The sequence below is a fragment of the Thunnus thynnus genome, chromosome 2 (genome assembly GCF_963924715.1).
Source record: "Thunnus thynnus chromosome 2, fThuThy2.1, whole genome shotgun sequence".
In the NCBI taxonomy this organism is placed as follows: Eukaryota; Metazoa; Chordata; class Actinopteri; order Scombriformes; family Scombridae; genus Thunnus; species Thunnus thynnus.
This window is the reverse complement of record NC_089518.1, coordinates 34,821,376-34,837,791: the sequence shown is the minus strand read 5'-3', so window position 1 is coordinate 34,837,791 and position 16,416 is coordinate 34,821,376. Positions and strand designations below refer to the sequence as shown.

At 39.5% G+C, this 16,416-nt stretch overlaps 1 protein-coding gene across 1 annotated transcript in view; it reads left to right on the top strand.

Annotated features, from left to right (window-relative positions):
* LOC137169129 (protein unc-13 homolog B-like) overlaps positions 1–16,416 on the top strand; it is a 202,162-nt gene that overhangs the window by 166,475 nt on the left and 19,271 nt on the right. The window contains exons 29-31 of the mRNA XM_067572132.1: positions 137–280; positions 5,509–5,586; positions 5,953–6,030. Of these exons, the coding sequence (XP_067428233.1) occupies positions 137–280; positions 5,509–5,586; positions 5,953–6,030 (300 nt within the window). The remainder of the gene's footprint in view (positions 1–136; positions 281–5,508; positions 5,587–5,952; positions 6,031–16,416) is intronic.

Sequence of the window (16,416 nt, the reverse complement as noted above, 5' to 3'; positions counted from 1 at the left end):
AAGTGTAGATGGAGAGGGGGGCGTATGAGTCAGTAAGGAGGTTGATGTGAAGGCAGAGAGACTTTTCTGTGTTGATTTTTTATAAAACTGCACCAGTGACACTTTGCAATTTGTCTTCTCGTCCTTCCACCTGCAGTTCCAGCAGACGTCTGAGCACGCCCTGTTCTCCAGCTCGGTGGTGGACATCTTCACCCAGCTTAACCAGAGCTTTGAGATTATTAAGAAGCTGGACTGTCCGGATCCCACTGTGGTGGCCCACTATAACCGCCGCTTCGCCAAGGTGAGATATGTAACACAGAAGAGTTTACATCAGTCTTTGTTCTTTGTACTATTGATCCATTACATGTATCTATCTGGGGTCTGTGTGTAGTGTTTGTTTGTTCTCTCACTTGTAGCTACAGTACATATATCAATACAGTACAACATACAGACATGAACACAAACAGACATCATGTAACTCACATACCTAAACAAATAGAAAAATGCACGCAATCAATTGTGCTCATGAAAGCTGCTGCACTAAGAGAGCTAAGGAAACTCCTCTAGTATCATCCAGCCATGCAGATAGTTGTTGTTTTATTTGTCCCAGGTTTGAGATGAGTGATGGGCAGACAGTAATATGATGACTTTGACATTGAAATTCTGTGATTACGTTACATTTGCTAATCTTAATGAAGAGTTGATATCAGTTTGGTCTCAGTGGGCAGACTGGTCCAGTATGTACTAGCTTGATTTGAGGGTTGTGTGCAGAAGCAATTAGCCACCAACAAAAGAGGAGAAATTAGACTGCAGGTAACTTCAACATCTTTTTAACTGACTTTACCCACTGATAAGGCCACATTCAGGAATCAGCTGGTTTATTTCAGAGTTGGAGTGAGAACAAAGCAGCTTCACTGACTTCATGCAGTCACTGATGCTAACGTTAAGCTAGCTGTTGATGGTCAGTAGATACCTCCACACTTTAGACTGGCTGCTTGTTAAACCACAACATGTCATTTTCTTCTTCTACACGTCTTCTAAACACAGAAGATGTAACGTGTGGATGTGGAGGCTTTGACGTTGTTTAAAAGGCTCTTTTGACGAAGCTGATGGCTGAGTAACAAAAAGAAGTACCAAATAATGTAATTTATTGGTTTTGCTGTTAAGTAATCAGTAAAGTAATGTAATTATGTTTTAATACGTGATATGTGATGTGTAAATGATTACATTTTTTAAGTAACTTGCCCAACACTGATGTTTGAGATATCAGCTCTGCAAGATTTCTGCCCTCACCCCAATGCAATAGAGGTGGATTTGTGATGCTCACAGTGGTGGAAAATCACATTTGCAAGGTTCAACAGCAAGATATCTTTCCAGAGACGGTGTTCCTAGTCACCCTGAATAATGCACAGACTGCACTGACTAAGTGATGAAACTGCCCAAATTCTGAGGATTTCAGTACTAAGACATTCTGTATTATCAATACTGTAAACTTTCAGATTCTCTAAACAGAACATCTTTTTTAAAGATGGTTGGGTTTTCAAGAGGTTCAGTCATGATTTGTGAGTGTGAGCTCATCCTGAAACGTGCACAAACTCGTAAAACTATGTTTCTCCTCATGTCTTCCCGCATATAAAGATAGTTTTCTGTGGATGAACATACCCATAAAGGCATAAATATATGGTTGCTTGGGGATAGAGTGTTTTTCATAACTCATCTTCATCACTGAGGCGAGGTGAGTGTTTTACCTAAAAAATCCCTGATCATGATTCATCTCAAGCGGATTACTTACACAACTCTTTTTTGAGTCACAGAATCATCTCTCTATAGCATACAATATATAGAGTACACAGTATATACTATATACTCTATATATTTTATAGGGTATTATAATCAAACCTTTGATATCATATGTACATTTTTTTTCTTCAAATTTAATTTAAGGCAGTTGCTTTTAGGCAGAGCCACTAAATCTAACAAACCTGTCTGTGCTCTGCAGAGGAATAGTGTGTGTGTGTTTGTGTGTGTGTGTAAATAAAAAATGGCTAATGTAAGCCATTACTCTGAGCTGTCCATCTCTCTGTCCCCAGCCCTTTACTCCCTTTTCATTTTCTGCCACTCCACTCATGATGTTAATCTCTCTCTCTGCCTTTTCATCTCCTCCCTGCGTCAGCTGTAGTTTGTTTTTCATCTACTCGTCTACCATGTTGTTGCAATCCCTATGGATTTTCCATCTTTCTTTTGTCTCTAGCTGCCTTTATTACCATCTTCTCTCCTTTTCCTTTTCCCTCTTTTTTGCCTTTTTTCTCACCCTCAAAGTTGTTATTCTTTGCCGTTCTTAATCTTTTTCCTCCTCCTCTGCCTCCAGGCCAGCAGAGTTATAATTCATTTTGGAAAACTGTGGGATGACAGTGAAAAAGAGCCAGTTGCAGTGCAAGATAAAGGGAGAGACAGAGAGTTGTACAACAGTAGGACACTGTACAAAGTAATGCAGGCAGCTATCAGCCCATATGTTTAATGCATGAGTGTAAGGCGGCCATCTGGCTGACTCAGCGGAAAGTAGGGAAATCTCTCAGAGAGCCCGAGACGCTGTGAGGTAACAGTTACAGGAACACTTTTTGTCATTTCCTGACTCCTGTTTACCATCACAACCGATAAATTAAAGTTATACCATGCAGGATTTGTTGATTGGTGTTTTTAAACACACAGCATTCAAAGTTGGCTCCTCCTCCCCGGCGAGAGAGAGAGAGAGAGAGAGCAGCAGTGGTCGAGCGTTCTAGAGAGGGAATGAAGAGAGGGAGCAGCGCCGGCGAGAGCAAAGTTGTGAATCAGATAAATAAAACATTATTTTCTGATTATTTCACAGTGGTTACGTTCTAAAGCACAAATAAAAATGCCTAAACGTCAGGTGGTCAGCAGGTTTAATTTGCAACTCGTGATATATTTCCAGAAGTCAGGAGGTCTTAAAAGTGTTTGGCATCTACTATGCACATATTTATGACATGCATGTGTATCGTTCTCTGCATGATGGTAGAAGATGAGATGATCTCTCAACAAGAATTAGTCTGCAGCACCTCTAATGGTCTAAAACTCCACAGGGTACCTTTAAAATCTTGAAACAGGAAAAAACAAGCGAAAAACAAGCTAATTCTTGTCCATATGATCTCAAATCTCAGTTGTTTCTAGGGTAGAAATCTGTGTAAAAAGCAAACAAACAAAATAATAGCTGTCTGGGAGATACTAGAACTGGATTCCCAGTACCAAAGTCTTCTCAGTCTTGATGTGTTGTTTTGTGTTTCTCTGCATTTCGAACTAGTTGCGTTATGAACTAGTGTCACACAACCGTTCTCTTTCTGATATGTTGTTATAGAAGACTTTAGTCTATTTATTTTTAACTTAAAGTATATTGCTGGCAATTTTCTATATTTTTCTTACTGTCAACAAATCTCATGTGCAAAGACAAACCAACAATGAATTGATCTACTTACAAGTGTGTGTATCCAGAGTCTGATATATCTTATTCCTCTGTGTCGTACACGTCTGTTGTTGTTCAAAAAACTATTAAAAATACATCAATGACGATAAACCTACAAGTAACAAAGTTTAATAATTGTGCTTATTCCAACAGTTGCTAGAAACACTGGTCTGCCTGATTCATACTGCACAGCACAGCTCAGTCACATGATGTGTGACTTGTTGTGTACAGTTTCTATGAAAGTTGAGGTTTTTACTTCTAAACTGGCAGCTCAGTGTCAAACTTGGTACATAGAGTGACTAGTAAATGCAATGCAGTGTGTCTTTTTTGTCTTTTCAATGAAACAAATAGTTCGCAGGAAGCGATGACTTTTATTCTCCTGACAAGAAGAACGGTGCTGTTGTTTGGAGTAGATAAAATCAGAATTGGCTCGTTTCGTGTGTGAGAGCTGATAGTCATCATGGCTGAACGGGCCAAGAAGACGGTGCCCACAGAGACTGTTCATCAAGAGAGATCCAAGGAAAAAGATGTCCCTTAAGTGCCGCCTACAGTCTTTGATTGGCAGGAGGTTTGTTGCAAAAACATCAATTAGCACCAAGGAATTGTTATCAAGGATCACATAACGCTTGGTGCTTTCTGTAAACTGGCAGGATCACAGTAGAGCCTCCCTGCTACTCACAAAAAAACATCTATTTCAGTCCTTGTAACTTTGTCTAAACATACTGGACTTGCATGCAGTCTTTTCCCTACCATAAGTAAATGTAATTTGTGCTTCTAGTTTTCTAAGCAGATAAAATGCTGGTCATCAGAAATCAATGTCCATCTCCTTAATTTGCATTTTAGGGCAATTAGCTTTAGATTTGCGTTGAGAACTGAACCTAAGTCACAAAAATGAGGACTTAAGACTTGGACAGACTCGACTTCTGTGAGAATATTAGTCTCACGGTTTGTTTTGACCTCATAAAACAACAGATCAGTAAAAAATAAATATGACAGCATCAAGCATGACCACACAGCTCGCATATTTATTAATTAAATCTTTGCATTGAAAGGTCTCAGCTATGTGAAAATGGGAAAAAATTGGGATTTTCTTATGAAGACTTTAGACTTAACTTGTCCTAAAGAGCTTGAGTCATGACTTAAAGGGGACATATTATGCTTTCTGTTATTTTCTGTCAGTTACATACTGTTACGATGTTTGATGTCTATGTTAAACATGGTCAAAGTTCCAAAACATGAGGTGAACATATGTAAAAATGCTCCCCAGGCTTCAGCCTGGTTTAAATGATTCATATGCAATGGTTTCTTTAACTTTCCTGATGAGATGATGTCAAATCATCACGCATGTCCATAAACATAACCGTCTATTCCGTAATCTTTGTTGCTGAGGTTGTTCACTTGCATATTTCAGATTGGATTTGGGCTCGAACACGTACAGATGTATTTAAGAAGTTTCCATTTTGGGTAAAGAACAGGAAAAAGAAATGAAATCCTACTACTACTGTTTGTTTACATAGCCTCCAGAGCTGCCAGAGGCTTGCCAGTCAGAACACAGTGGGCTCATCGGGAGGGGGTCCTTAAAGATAGAGGAGCTACTGTAAGATCTGTTTCAGATGGAGGTTGAACTGAGGGGCTGCATAAAGAGCCAGTATAAGATAAATAAGGAGGTTTTTGAATTGTAAATCATGCAAAAAATATTCTAGTAGAACCCAGAATAAAATCATGGACCTGTAAATTCAACATAATATGTCTCTTTTAAGACTTGCTTGGATTTGACTGGTCTTGAATGATTTGAGACTTCACTTGGACTTTCCAGAAAGCAGCTCTGATTGCATCCTCACTCCTAAGAAACTAAGAGCCTGGAGCTTTCCTGTAAAACAAGACAAAGATGCACATTTTCAAAAGTCTCGCCTGTGTTCAAACAGAGCCTGTTCTCACCTGACTGAACAGAAGAAACTAAAGGGAGTAAATACTGTACAAATATTCAGCTTCCTCATGTCTCCAGAGGTTCCCAGAGCAAACTCATCTAAGTGTGTGTTATCTTGTTTCCACAGACGATCACCAAAGTGCTGCTGCAGTACTGTGCCCTGCTGGCCAAGAGCTTTCCCTCCTACTGTGAAAAGGAGAAGATAGTGAGTACTGCTGTGTCGCCACTTTGATACCGAAATGTCTCACTCTGAGCTCATCTCTAATTTGGAGGGAGACCAAACACTTTGAAAGCTAGTGCACTCTCTGAAGAGTGGATTAATATTTTAGATGATGCTTCCCACTCGATAACTTCACTCTGTATTGTTTTGGCTTTGTTTGGGTTTTTTTTCATCCTGCTGTCATCGCCTTTTGTCTTTTGTTTTGCTTCATGTCTTTCATTCATTCGCATTTATTTCTCCTTATTTGACCTCCTTGACTTTTCCTTCTTTACTTGACTCTTGATTTTCTTTCTATCTCCCTCTTCTCTTGTCGTCTTGCACGTGCTGTTTCCCGCCTCTCTCTTCCTCCAGCCATGCGTGCTGATGAACAACATCCAGCAGATGAGGGTCCTGCTAGAGAAGATGTTCGAGTCGATGGGAGCAAAACAGGTGAGCTTAAACAGATGTCTACACACACGCACATCTAACACTTGTCCTGCACCATTGATTTTTAATCCCCTGCAACAGAGGCCTGAGAGTCAGAAGATTTTAATCTCATCTGATTTCACTGACAAGTTCCCGCCTCTGTGGTTTAATGAAAAGGTGTTGTTTTTTGGGTCTTCATAGATTGAAAACTGAGCTTTCACCAACATAACATGTCTTCACAACCAAAGTTTGTAATGTGAAAGACATGCCCTGATATAGCTCACAGCAAGGTGTGACTCATATGACTCAGACAAGCTGGAGTCATTGGAGAGGTTTTCTAGACCCAAGGGGGTTTGAAAATGGCAAACTGTTCAAGCAGTTGCATCATAATGGTGCTTGTTTTAGTGTTTATTTTGTAATATGTCTTAATATAAGATAACTATCGCCTTTCTCCATGTTGTTAAATGGTTAATGGACTGTGAGAGCTCCAGGGACAATGATGGTAATAAGTTCAGGACCTTATTGTTCTATCCCTGACAAAGTCTTAAAGGAGGATAAGGAGGATTTAGTGGCATCTAGCAGTGAGGTTGCAGATTGCAACCAACCTTCCCCTCACCCTCCTATTCCAAGCACATAGGAGAACCTACAGTGGCCGCAAAACTCGCGAAAAACATGAAAGGCCCTCTCTAGAGCCGGTGTTTGGTTTGTCCATTCTGGGCTGCTGTAGAAACATGGCTGGCTCCATGGAACAGGACCCGCTACCTCTGTAGATATAAAGGGCTCATTCTAAGGTAACAAAAACACAACGATTCTTATTTTCATGGGATTATACACTGATTAAAACATACTTACAAATATTATATTCCATTTCTGACAAGTCCGTTCCACTAAATGCCACTAAATTCTACACACTGCACCTTTAAATGCTGTATTTTATAATATGTTAGAGTGTTGTCAATAAACCTAAAGCCTAAAAGTAGCGGTTAGTTTAATAATTTTGCCGATTCCAATGTTAAACTAGCAGATGCTAGAAACACTGGTCTGACTGATTTATTCTGCACCACACACCTCAGTCACATGATGTGTGACTTCTTGTTATGTACAGTTTGTATGAAGGTTGAGGTTTTGCTTTCTAAACTGACAGCTCACTGTCAAATTTGGTACACAGAGTGAACAGATAATGAGTGAATGATTTTGGATGCTGCAGTGCGTCTTTTATGTCTTTTCAAGGAAACAAAGAGTTCACAGGGAGTTTTATTCTCCTGGCAACAAGAACAGTGCTTTGTTTAGAATAGATAGAAACAGAATTGGTGTGACTCATAGGAGTCAGACAAACTTGAGTCAACTGGAGAGATGTTCCAGACTGAACAGAGTTGAAAATGGCAAACTGTACTCTGTTCAAACAGTTGCAATTGCATCGTAACGGTTTGTACTGCTGTCATGTGTGACAAGTTGTTGCCTCTCTGACCTAAGTCTTGTTAAGGTGCCATATACTCCATCAGAAATACTTATTGGACAATCGAACAGCTTCGAGTAGACCCTCATCCCATCACCTTTCTGTCGTTGGATTGGGGAGGGGGCTATGTTCGACAATTTCTGTAACTTTCCAAAAGCAACATCCGAAATTTCATAGAGGTGAGAAAGTAAGCAGAGTTTGATCTCTCTCGAGCTCTCTGTTTTAATTTGTCACACAACAATTTCTGTCAGTTTTCATGTGACCACCGCATGTAACGCTATGAATGTCTTCTTGACGAGACTGTCTGAAAATATGCGTCACCATCATAGACTGTATAAAAATATGGACGTAGTTACCGTGACGTCACCCATTGGTTTCTGAAGAGCAGTTTTGAAGCTCAAAGTGAGCCGCTCCGGCCGTCGCCATCTTGGCAGTGTGTGACGCTGCCTAACTCCCAGCCAATCAAAAATGGACAAACAAGCCACCTAGCGGCTGGCGGACCTGTCACTCAAAGCAGCCATGTCCTTCATTATGCATAACTTTACGGCTTAATAAAATTTAAACGGGTGAGTTATAAAAAAATTCACCCCCTGTACAGTTGGCATGAAAGGGGAAATTAGCTACAGAGACCAAAACCGTTTTTTGTACCAGGCTGTAAACATGTTTATTTCTGCTGTAAAGTTGGGCATTTTAACATGGGGGTCTATGGGGATTGAGGGATTGACTTGCTTTTGGAGCCACCCTCAAGTGGCCATTCAAGGAACTGCAGTTTTTGGCACTTCCGCATTGGCTTCATTTTACAGCCCCAGGGGTTCCCGCTTGGTCACCATCCCCATATTTACAGTAAACGATTATCACGTCTCTCCATGGCTGGCTTTTCTCTCCACCTTTTGAGTGTGACACTATAAACTCTTTTGATTTCCAACGTGATCAGACACAATGTACAAACTACTGTATATTTTCTAGCATAACCAAGCCTTCACTCTCATGGTAGCCTGTAGAAATTCTGTCACAAATGTTTGTTAGAAAAGGGCAGTGAGATAGCTTGACTTCAGAGAGGAGAAAACTCATTAGGGAGACATTCAGTTCCGCTGAAAACATTTCATCCTGTAACAAAGCTTTGGTAGTAGTCAACGCTGAAGACAATGGGTTTAATTATATATGTTTAGCAGGGCAAATTGTATTCCATGGTGTACTGATGTCTCTTTGGGACACTAGTGTTTTCCTACGTCATTGTTTTCACAGTAGATGTTTGGGTATATCGCTCCCAACACATCCACCAAATGGAAGCAAACAGATCTGAAACACTGTGTGAAGTCAGACTTAAAACATGTCAGAAAATCTGAAAATGTTGCAAACTGGTAAAAAAAAAATGTTTTCCAACTTATCACATGCCAGAGGTGACTTTCTTAGAAGTAGCTGTTTTCAAAAGAATTCAATAACTGCTTCTGGATTTCAAAGGCTCTTGTAGTCCTGTTTATAATTTGATTTTTTTTATTTATGATGTATGTAAATTCAGACCTTGCACACCATACAGTAGGTATTTCTTGAAATGAAGCTGGAAAAGCTGTAACTAAATCACCAATGATCACCAGCAAACAGAAAACAAAAGATGATTCCTGCACACAAAACTTCCCAGTGTGTCCTTTCTCTCTGTTGGTCTTGATATGTCCTGTAACATAGATGTAGCATATTTAGGCCACCTCAATGTCCTCCAGGTGTGACCTAATTACTGTAATGGATCCATTTCACATTCATGCTCATATGTCGCTGCCAGGAAAAGCAGCAGAGGTGAATTTTATATGCCTGCAGGAATTGATTTTGTTATATCCGCTGGACGTGTGAACCTGTAGTGATTTTGTAGAGTTATAACCATCCAGCATGAAATTGGAAATATTTCTCCTGCATCTCTAATCTCATTTTTGTCTTATTTGAATGAAAAGTAACCTTGCTGATATATTTTTTTGGAATATTCTTAGCATAGACATCTCTATAAAAATAGCCGATCTTATTTTAGACGTTTGTTTGCAGATGAAGGTGCAACAGGTGTGAAACTCGAATGTGTGCGTACATGTGCGTACATAGGCGTCACATTATTATAAGTAGCATGTGAGACTGAGAGTGTGTGTGTATCTTTCTCTCTACAGTTAACTGCTGAGGAGGAGAGGGTAGGTCTGGGTTTCTTTTTTACCCTCGTTCCTCTCCTGTTGCTCCTCCAACACAAATATCCAAAATAAACATCCTCCTCATTAAAGCAAAAATCCATCCTGAACCTCTAGCCAACTCTAGCCTCTTTTTACCCAGTAGTGTGTGCGCGTGTGTGTCTCTATTTTTAGGTTGAACCCAATTTACTCATATGCAGGAGATCAACAACTCCTCCTCCTCCTCCTCCTTCTCCTCTTCCTTCTTCCTAGACTCCCAATCATCACTTTCAGTGCAATGTCCTATTAGTGAAACTTAGTAATTTTCCTTTCCACTTGATATAATTTATGTTAAAAAAAAAAAAATACTGTGTTTTTACGATGCTGCTTCTTTCCAAAAGCTTGAGAACGAGGAGGAACCTGAGGAGCTTGACGAGGAGGTGGGTCCATCTGTCAATACCTCGACATTAAGTTTGGATAAAATAACTTTTTAGGTGTTTCAAACTGGCAAACAGTTAGTGAACTTTCAGTTTAGTTGTACTAATATGTACTTCCTGCAAAAATCCAGCTCTCATATGAAATGCTTTTCATACTTTGTTTGAGCCAAACTGACATTTTGGCATTTCAAATTCCCTCTGGCTTGTCGAACACAGATGCACCTAATACCATTAACCATGGCTGTCCTCCACGTAGGCTCACTGCCATCATTAATGTTATTAGTTAAACCTATGCCAAGATTTCCCTTTATAGTAACTACTTTAAGGGCATTTTCAAACCTGCACTGTTTTTGTCTTTTTAATCGGAGTTGTTTGTTTCCCCCTTGATGCGATTCGTTTGGGTAGATCTGAACGGAGCAATCATACCCCAAAACAACTGCACCAAGACCCTTTGAGGAAGCGGTCTTGGTCCGGTAATTCTGAAGTGATTGTTTGTGGTGGGAACGTGATCCAAGCTCAACTACAAGGCATGCTCTTCAAGTTTGAGCTAAACAACTCCCGTAGCCGCGTGGACTTTGCATACTGTGATCCGGATTAGCTACATCAACAGTTGCTAGCATGTAGCCTAAGAGTGAATCAAGATCCAACCTGCGTTAGCACAACAAAGTATGTTGCCTTCTTGATATTTGGGCACCTTCAGGTTTTACCTTGTTCAGGACCTTCCTCCTGCGTTAACGCTCTCACTCCCACCCCGGACACGTCTGACCAACGACAAAAGAGAACGTTCTCCCGTCGCTTTTAGTGATGCTTTTTGGTTTTTGGCTCTCATTTTTTGTGAAAACACTTCAAACCAACGGGAAAAAGCAACAAGTTAATCAGCGCATCCACTGATTCGGACCAAACAAAATTATAGATTTGAAAACAAAAACAGCCTCAAAATAAGAATACGCAGACGTGGCCTACATGGACAGGGGTGTCCACATATAGTTTTGGCTTTTTTGCAGCCTCTATGGTTCTTATAGTTATTTTTAAGGTAAAATCTCAGATAAAAAGGTTAGGGTTAGGGTTAAGGGTTAGGGTCAGGGTTAAGGGTTAGGGTTAGGGGGTTAGGGTTAGGGGTTAAGGTTGGGGTTAGGGGTTAGGGTTAGGGTTAGGGTTAGGGGTTGGGGTTAGGGTTAGGGTTGGGGTTAAGGGTTAGGGTTAGGGTTAAAGGTTAGGGTCAGGGTTATAACAAAATTAATTTGTTGGCAGAGGTCATTGATCTGATTGTGTAGGTGTGGCGTGATGTGTATCACAAGTCTTCATTGCGTAATTTTTAGTTGTTTTTTTTAACCAGAATCAGCTACAATTACTGTCATTAAAAATTAGCTTGGGTTTGTGGCGAGCAGAAATTCTTAAGCAGTATCATTGATTTCCATAAATAAGTTTCCCATTTAGTTAAGTGTTTGAGTGTATGCCAGCATAATCTGAGGATGATGCTGAAACCTTCAGTAGCTGTGTCCTCACAAAACCACATCAGAGCAATACTTCTCTGCATTTGTTTTTTTGTTCTTTTCCTTTATATAATCAAATTTTCTTTGTCATACATTTTATATTATTTGTTTGTTTTCATTTCCATACCATCTCCACCAGGCCAACACAGACAATGAGGGGGAGGATGATATGGTGGGTATTCTCATCAGCAAAGGCTGACAGAAAAAAACAAAAATCTCATTCGTTTTTGCTATTTCACCTTGTCTTTATATTTTAAAACAACTGTCTTTTGTTTGTGGGTTGGTGTAATCTTTACGGCTGCCAGTCAGTGGAGACCAAGGTGAGAGTTTCTAGGTCATTCCCACTGAGAACGCTTTCACATATGATTTCCTCAGATGTCTTTTTTTTTTCAGTTCTAATTATTTCTGTCTTGTTTCATTTCACCTTCTTTTCTTATTGTTTTGTCATTTTCAACCCCCAGTCTGGCTGCTCAGTCTCAGTGGGATCTGAGGTAAGAGGGAATTTAAAAAGAAAACTTTCTAGTACACAGGTAACATGTAATTTCCCTGAGATCTTGTACATTATTACATCATATTAATCTCAATATTTGTAAGCTAGACAGAAACCAGAGATTTTTAAAACATTTTGTCATTGCTGGGGATAGTATGTAGATTAAGACACACTCATACCTGTGGACATGTCTCAGAGAGTCTCAAAGTGTCCATGTCTGTAAAGAAGCCTTAAAATAAAAAACCTGCAGACTCAAGACCTTCTATGTCACTCAGAGATTTGGATGTCTTCTTATTTCATGCCTTATTTTATGCTTTAAGAAAGCAGTCATCAATATAAACAGTCCAAGATAGCAGGAAAAAAACTTTTTTTAATACATTTTTAAATTATTCCTGCCTATGATCACATGACTGTTACCCCCATATAACTAAAGAGACCCAAATTGCCCATAAAGCCTCTGGTACCACATGCTAGCAAAGCTTAACACATTTACAGTTGGCTGCCAACACAGCCTCCCTCCTCGAGTGAGTGCTTAATAGACTAGACAGTGGGTTGCCAGATAATTGAATTTGACAGTGTATAGAAATGTTGCTTTTAGCTGCAACTAAACAGCCTCTTGGAATGACTTTGTTTGTCACCTGACTGTAGGGGGGCCTGTGGCATTTCAGACAAAGTCAGACTTGGAGGGGTGAAGAAGAAGCTGCAGATAATGAAAGGGTGATAGAGCGTCAATTGGATGTTTAATGGCTGAAGTTACTTTAACAGCTGTGGGATGTTATAGTGAAGATATTCATACTGTTATTAGTCATAGCTAAATGTGCTGATGCTTTGCTTTAGTCGGGTCTTTTGAAGGAGACGATTTTATGTCTCTGTCATCGTGCAAGCAATTAATTCCCTCTCTGTACTGGCATTTAGATGTTAAATCATCTCCAGTTTCATAAATCTACCCTGACCCAGACAATGTTGAACCAGAGTCTGTTTAAACGTTATCATGCTCCTTCATTGATTGCCGCAAATGGAACATCAAATATTTTGATTGCGACTCCTTCATAAAGGAGTTTTATTTATGAGGAGGAACCCTGAGATTCTTCATTTCTCAAAGGTCATTTTAATTTGCATTACAGTTGTTTTTGAGTTGTGATTAGATTATAAATGAGTGAAAGTCAGGTTGAATTCACAGGCTGTCTGGGCTTTGGATCCTCAGGAATTTGTGTCATTATTTTACTGTTAAAGTACTTGAAAGGCATGTACTCAGAGGCCTCTAGTACTTTTAGCTTTGTGAGGACCAGTTCTAGACCTTGAGAATGAGGACATTTTGTCTGGTGCTCACTTCAACAAATGACTGATGGAGTGTTACGTCTTGGTTTTAGGGGTAAGGTCAGAATTTAGGTGAAAGGACAGGTTCATCATTTTTCAAGTCTGTCCTAAAACAATAGCCCAAATGAACGTTGACACATGTTTTTCCTCATAATGCCCTTTCAGTGTAACCTTTAAGTTTAGGATGAGAGGTTAGAGAATGCGTCACATCAATTTTGGTCCTCAAACATGAAGGTCAGGGTTACTACTGTAGGGACATTTAAACTGTGAGTACTTATCTCTCATCTGGGGTGCAGGTCCCCCAAAAGATAAATCATTTATTTTGAGGTTAACATTAAGGGTAAAGGTAAACCTCAAGAGAGTGAATGAATGTTAATACAATGTCCTCACATGTGTTTGCACAACAGCTCTGCTCAATAGTCTGTTCCAAAAAGAAGTTGCCCGCAGAGCGCGTCTCTCCTCCAAATGTGTCTTTCCATTGTATTTCAGTCAGACAGCTGTTGAAGGATGTTTTAAATTGAAATTAATGACTTGAATGTGATTCACGGATGATCACATTTTCAAAACATGTAAAGCTCTGGAATTTCTGGAATATCTTGGATTTTAAAAGATTTCTGATAGGAATACAACGAAATGTTTTATATACTCAATACACTGACGATGGTGTCCGGCTTGTCCTATCCTATCCTGTCCTGTACTTACCTATTTGCCCTGCCCTGTTTTGTCCTGACTCATCCTGTCCACCTTCAGGTTGACAACAAAGAGAAGGAGAATAAGGTTGGTTGGTCAGGTCGAGTGACATTATGTTAACATGCTTTAACATGCAAATCAGGTGTTTGTGAGACTAGGACCTTGTGTTTTGTGTGTTGTGCTGTATTTGTGTTTGTGGCCCATCCTTTATGACTTTAATGGCATTAAAAGCTGCAAAAGGCTTGAAGATCTTCCCCCAGTGGTGCTCCAAGGAAATTGTTTGACACCTATAATTCCTAGAAATCCTGTGACATTATTAATGTCGCTCGTGTTTAGCAACCTAGCCTGTCTGTGTGACACCAAAATGAGAAGGAAAAAGTTCAAATTTTTAGGCTAAGAGAGATTTTTTTAGTTGATTTATTCCAGAAACATCACAGATAAAAACAAGAGATGTTACATCGGTAGCAACTTGAGGATTGGTAGTCGTCACTGTCGCTATTCATCTTCACTCTGCTATTCGTGGTCAGTGCACAGGGTTCAGAGTTTGTTGCCTCACTGACAACACAGATAAGCATCTCGCTATAACATTATGTCTCCACCAGACATCTTTATTTTTCAGCTGGCAGCACTAAAAAGATGCTTCAGGGACGTGCTGAGCGCTGTATGGCTCCTGCTGTTATTCTGAGACGATTGAAAATCTGGTTGAAGTGGAGGGAAAAATGCGAAGTTATTTTTACCCTTAAGCACTAAAGGGAAAATACAGAGCTCTCACAGCTGTTGAGAACACACAACTGCATGTCTTTGCTGTTGAAAACAAGGAGGCAACAAAGGGAAGTTCCTGGTAGACACACTAAGAAAAAAGACGCCTTTCTCACTTTAATCTCTCTCTAGATATTTTTATCCAAAAACTTGAATGATCGTGAAGAATTAAACCTCTGTTTTATTGTGTTTCGGGAGAATTTAACTCAGTTGTGTACGATCTGTCCTCCTGTAGGACGACTCCTCAGCGTATGATGACAGTGAGGAGGAGCAGGAGAAGGTTTGACACTACATTAGTCCGGACAACATTTCCATTAACCAACCTGTCCTTTCCTGCTGACTGTCATCTCCGAGCTGACTGAAATCCTCACATGTGGTTGATTAAATCCTTCAATCACTTTGTTTTTCTTGCGTGTTTCAGAGTGTCTCTGAATGTATGTGTGTCTGTATATATGTGTTCATGTTTTTTCCCCCCTGCATCATCCCATTATGTTGTTGTCTTTTACTTTGTCTTCAATATGTTTGTTTTCTGTCTTTTTCTTTCTAATATATATTTGTTTTATTCCTTCCTTTGTCCATAAGCTTGACAAAGAAAAGGTGAGGCAGCAAAAGAATTTTATTATTTAGTTGTTTTTTTTTTATTTAAGTTTATCATGTATGATGAGTGACAAGCAGAGGTGTGATATTCTCTCTCTGTGCTTTATTAACATTTATGTCATTCATCTCTTTTTTTTTCCCCGTTTTCATATCTTCCTAGTCTGAGTCCAATCAGGAAAAGGTCTGTGTCATTTACATTATGTGTGTGTGTGTACGTGTGTGTGATTGTGAACTTGATCTTAAGGGAGATGAATCATTGTTTGTGTATAAATAAGTGCATATTGCAAAACATTAGAGCATGTGCACAGTTCTTTACAATGAATTAAGCAAAAGCCTAAACCTGATGTTAACCCAAATAATTAACCGTTATCATTATTTTACCCTGAAAAAAGACATAAACCTTTTACTGCAGTTTCATTATTTGACGGAAATAGAAAATTGTAGAATTGTTTTAAAAAATACGGATGACACTTTACACAGGATATGATACAAAAAAACAACAAAAAACGATTGTAGGATTAATATGAACTGAAACCAGTACAACACTGAACACTGGTTTTTGTGGTAAAGATAACATACAGTTAGTTAAAGTGAATTGGAGGAGGACAGGTTGAAAGATTTACCAATAAGACGGACTGCACTGCGAGGGGGAAACTGGCCTCCAAACTGGGCAAATGACCCTTTTATTCCAAGATGATTTACTCACCTAATATACTCTCTTTCTCTCTCTATCTCTCAATCCTCCTCTGGCTTTTTCTCAAAACGATGTAATTTCTCCTGTCTTCTCCTGAAGATAGTTCCCGGTGTTAATGATCCAAAACACGATTGAAACGGTTAACGTCACGTTACCCACAGAAGGCCCATATGCTGTGCGTGCTTTTTCTGTGCCTTTAAAATGTCAAGGCTTGTTTTTAGCTGTCTCAAAAAGTACTCACCCAACAGAGGAGGGCATGAGCCTCCGAGCTTGATTTTAAAATATGAGAATCAACAAAATTGGATTTATAAGAGTTTCACCTGAAAGAAGCTATAA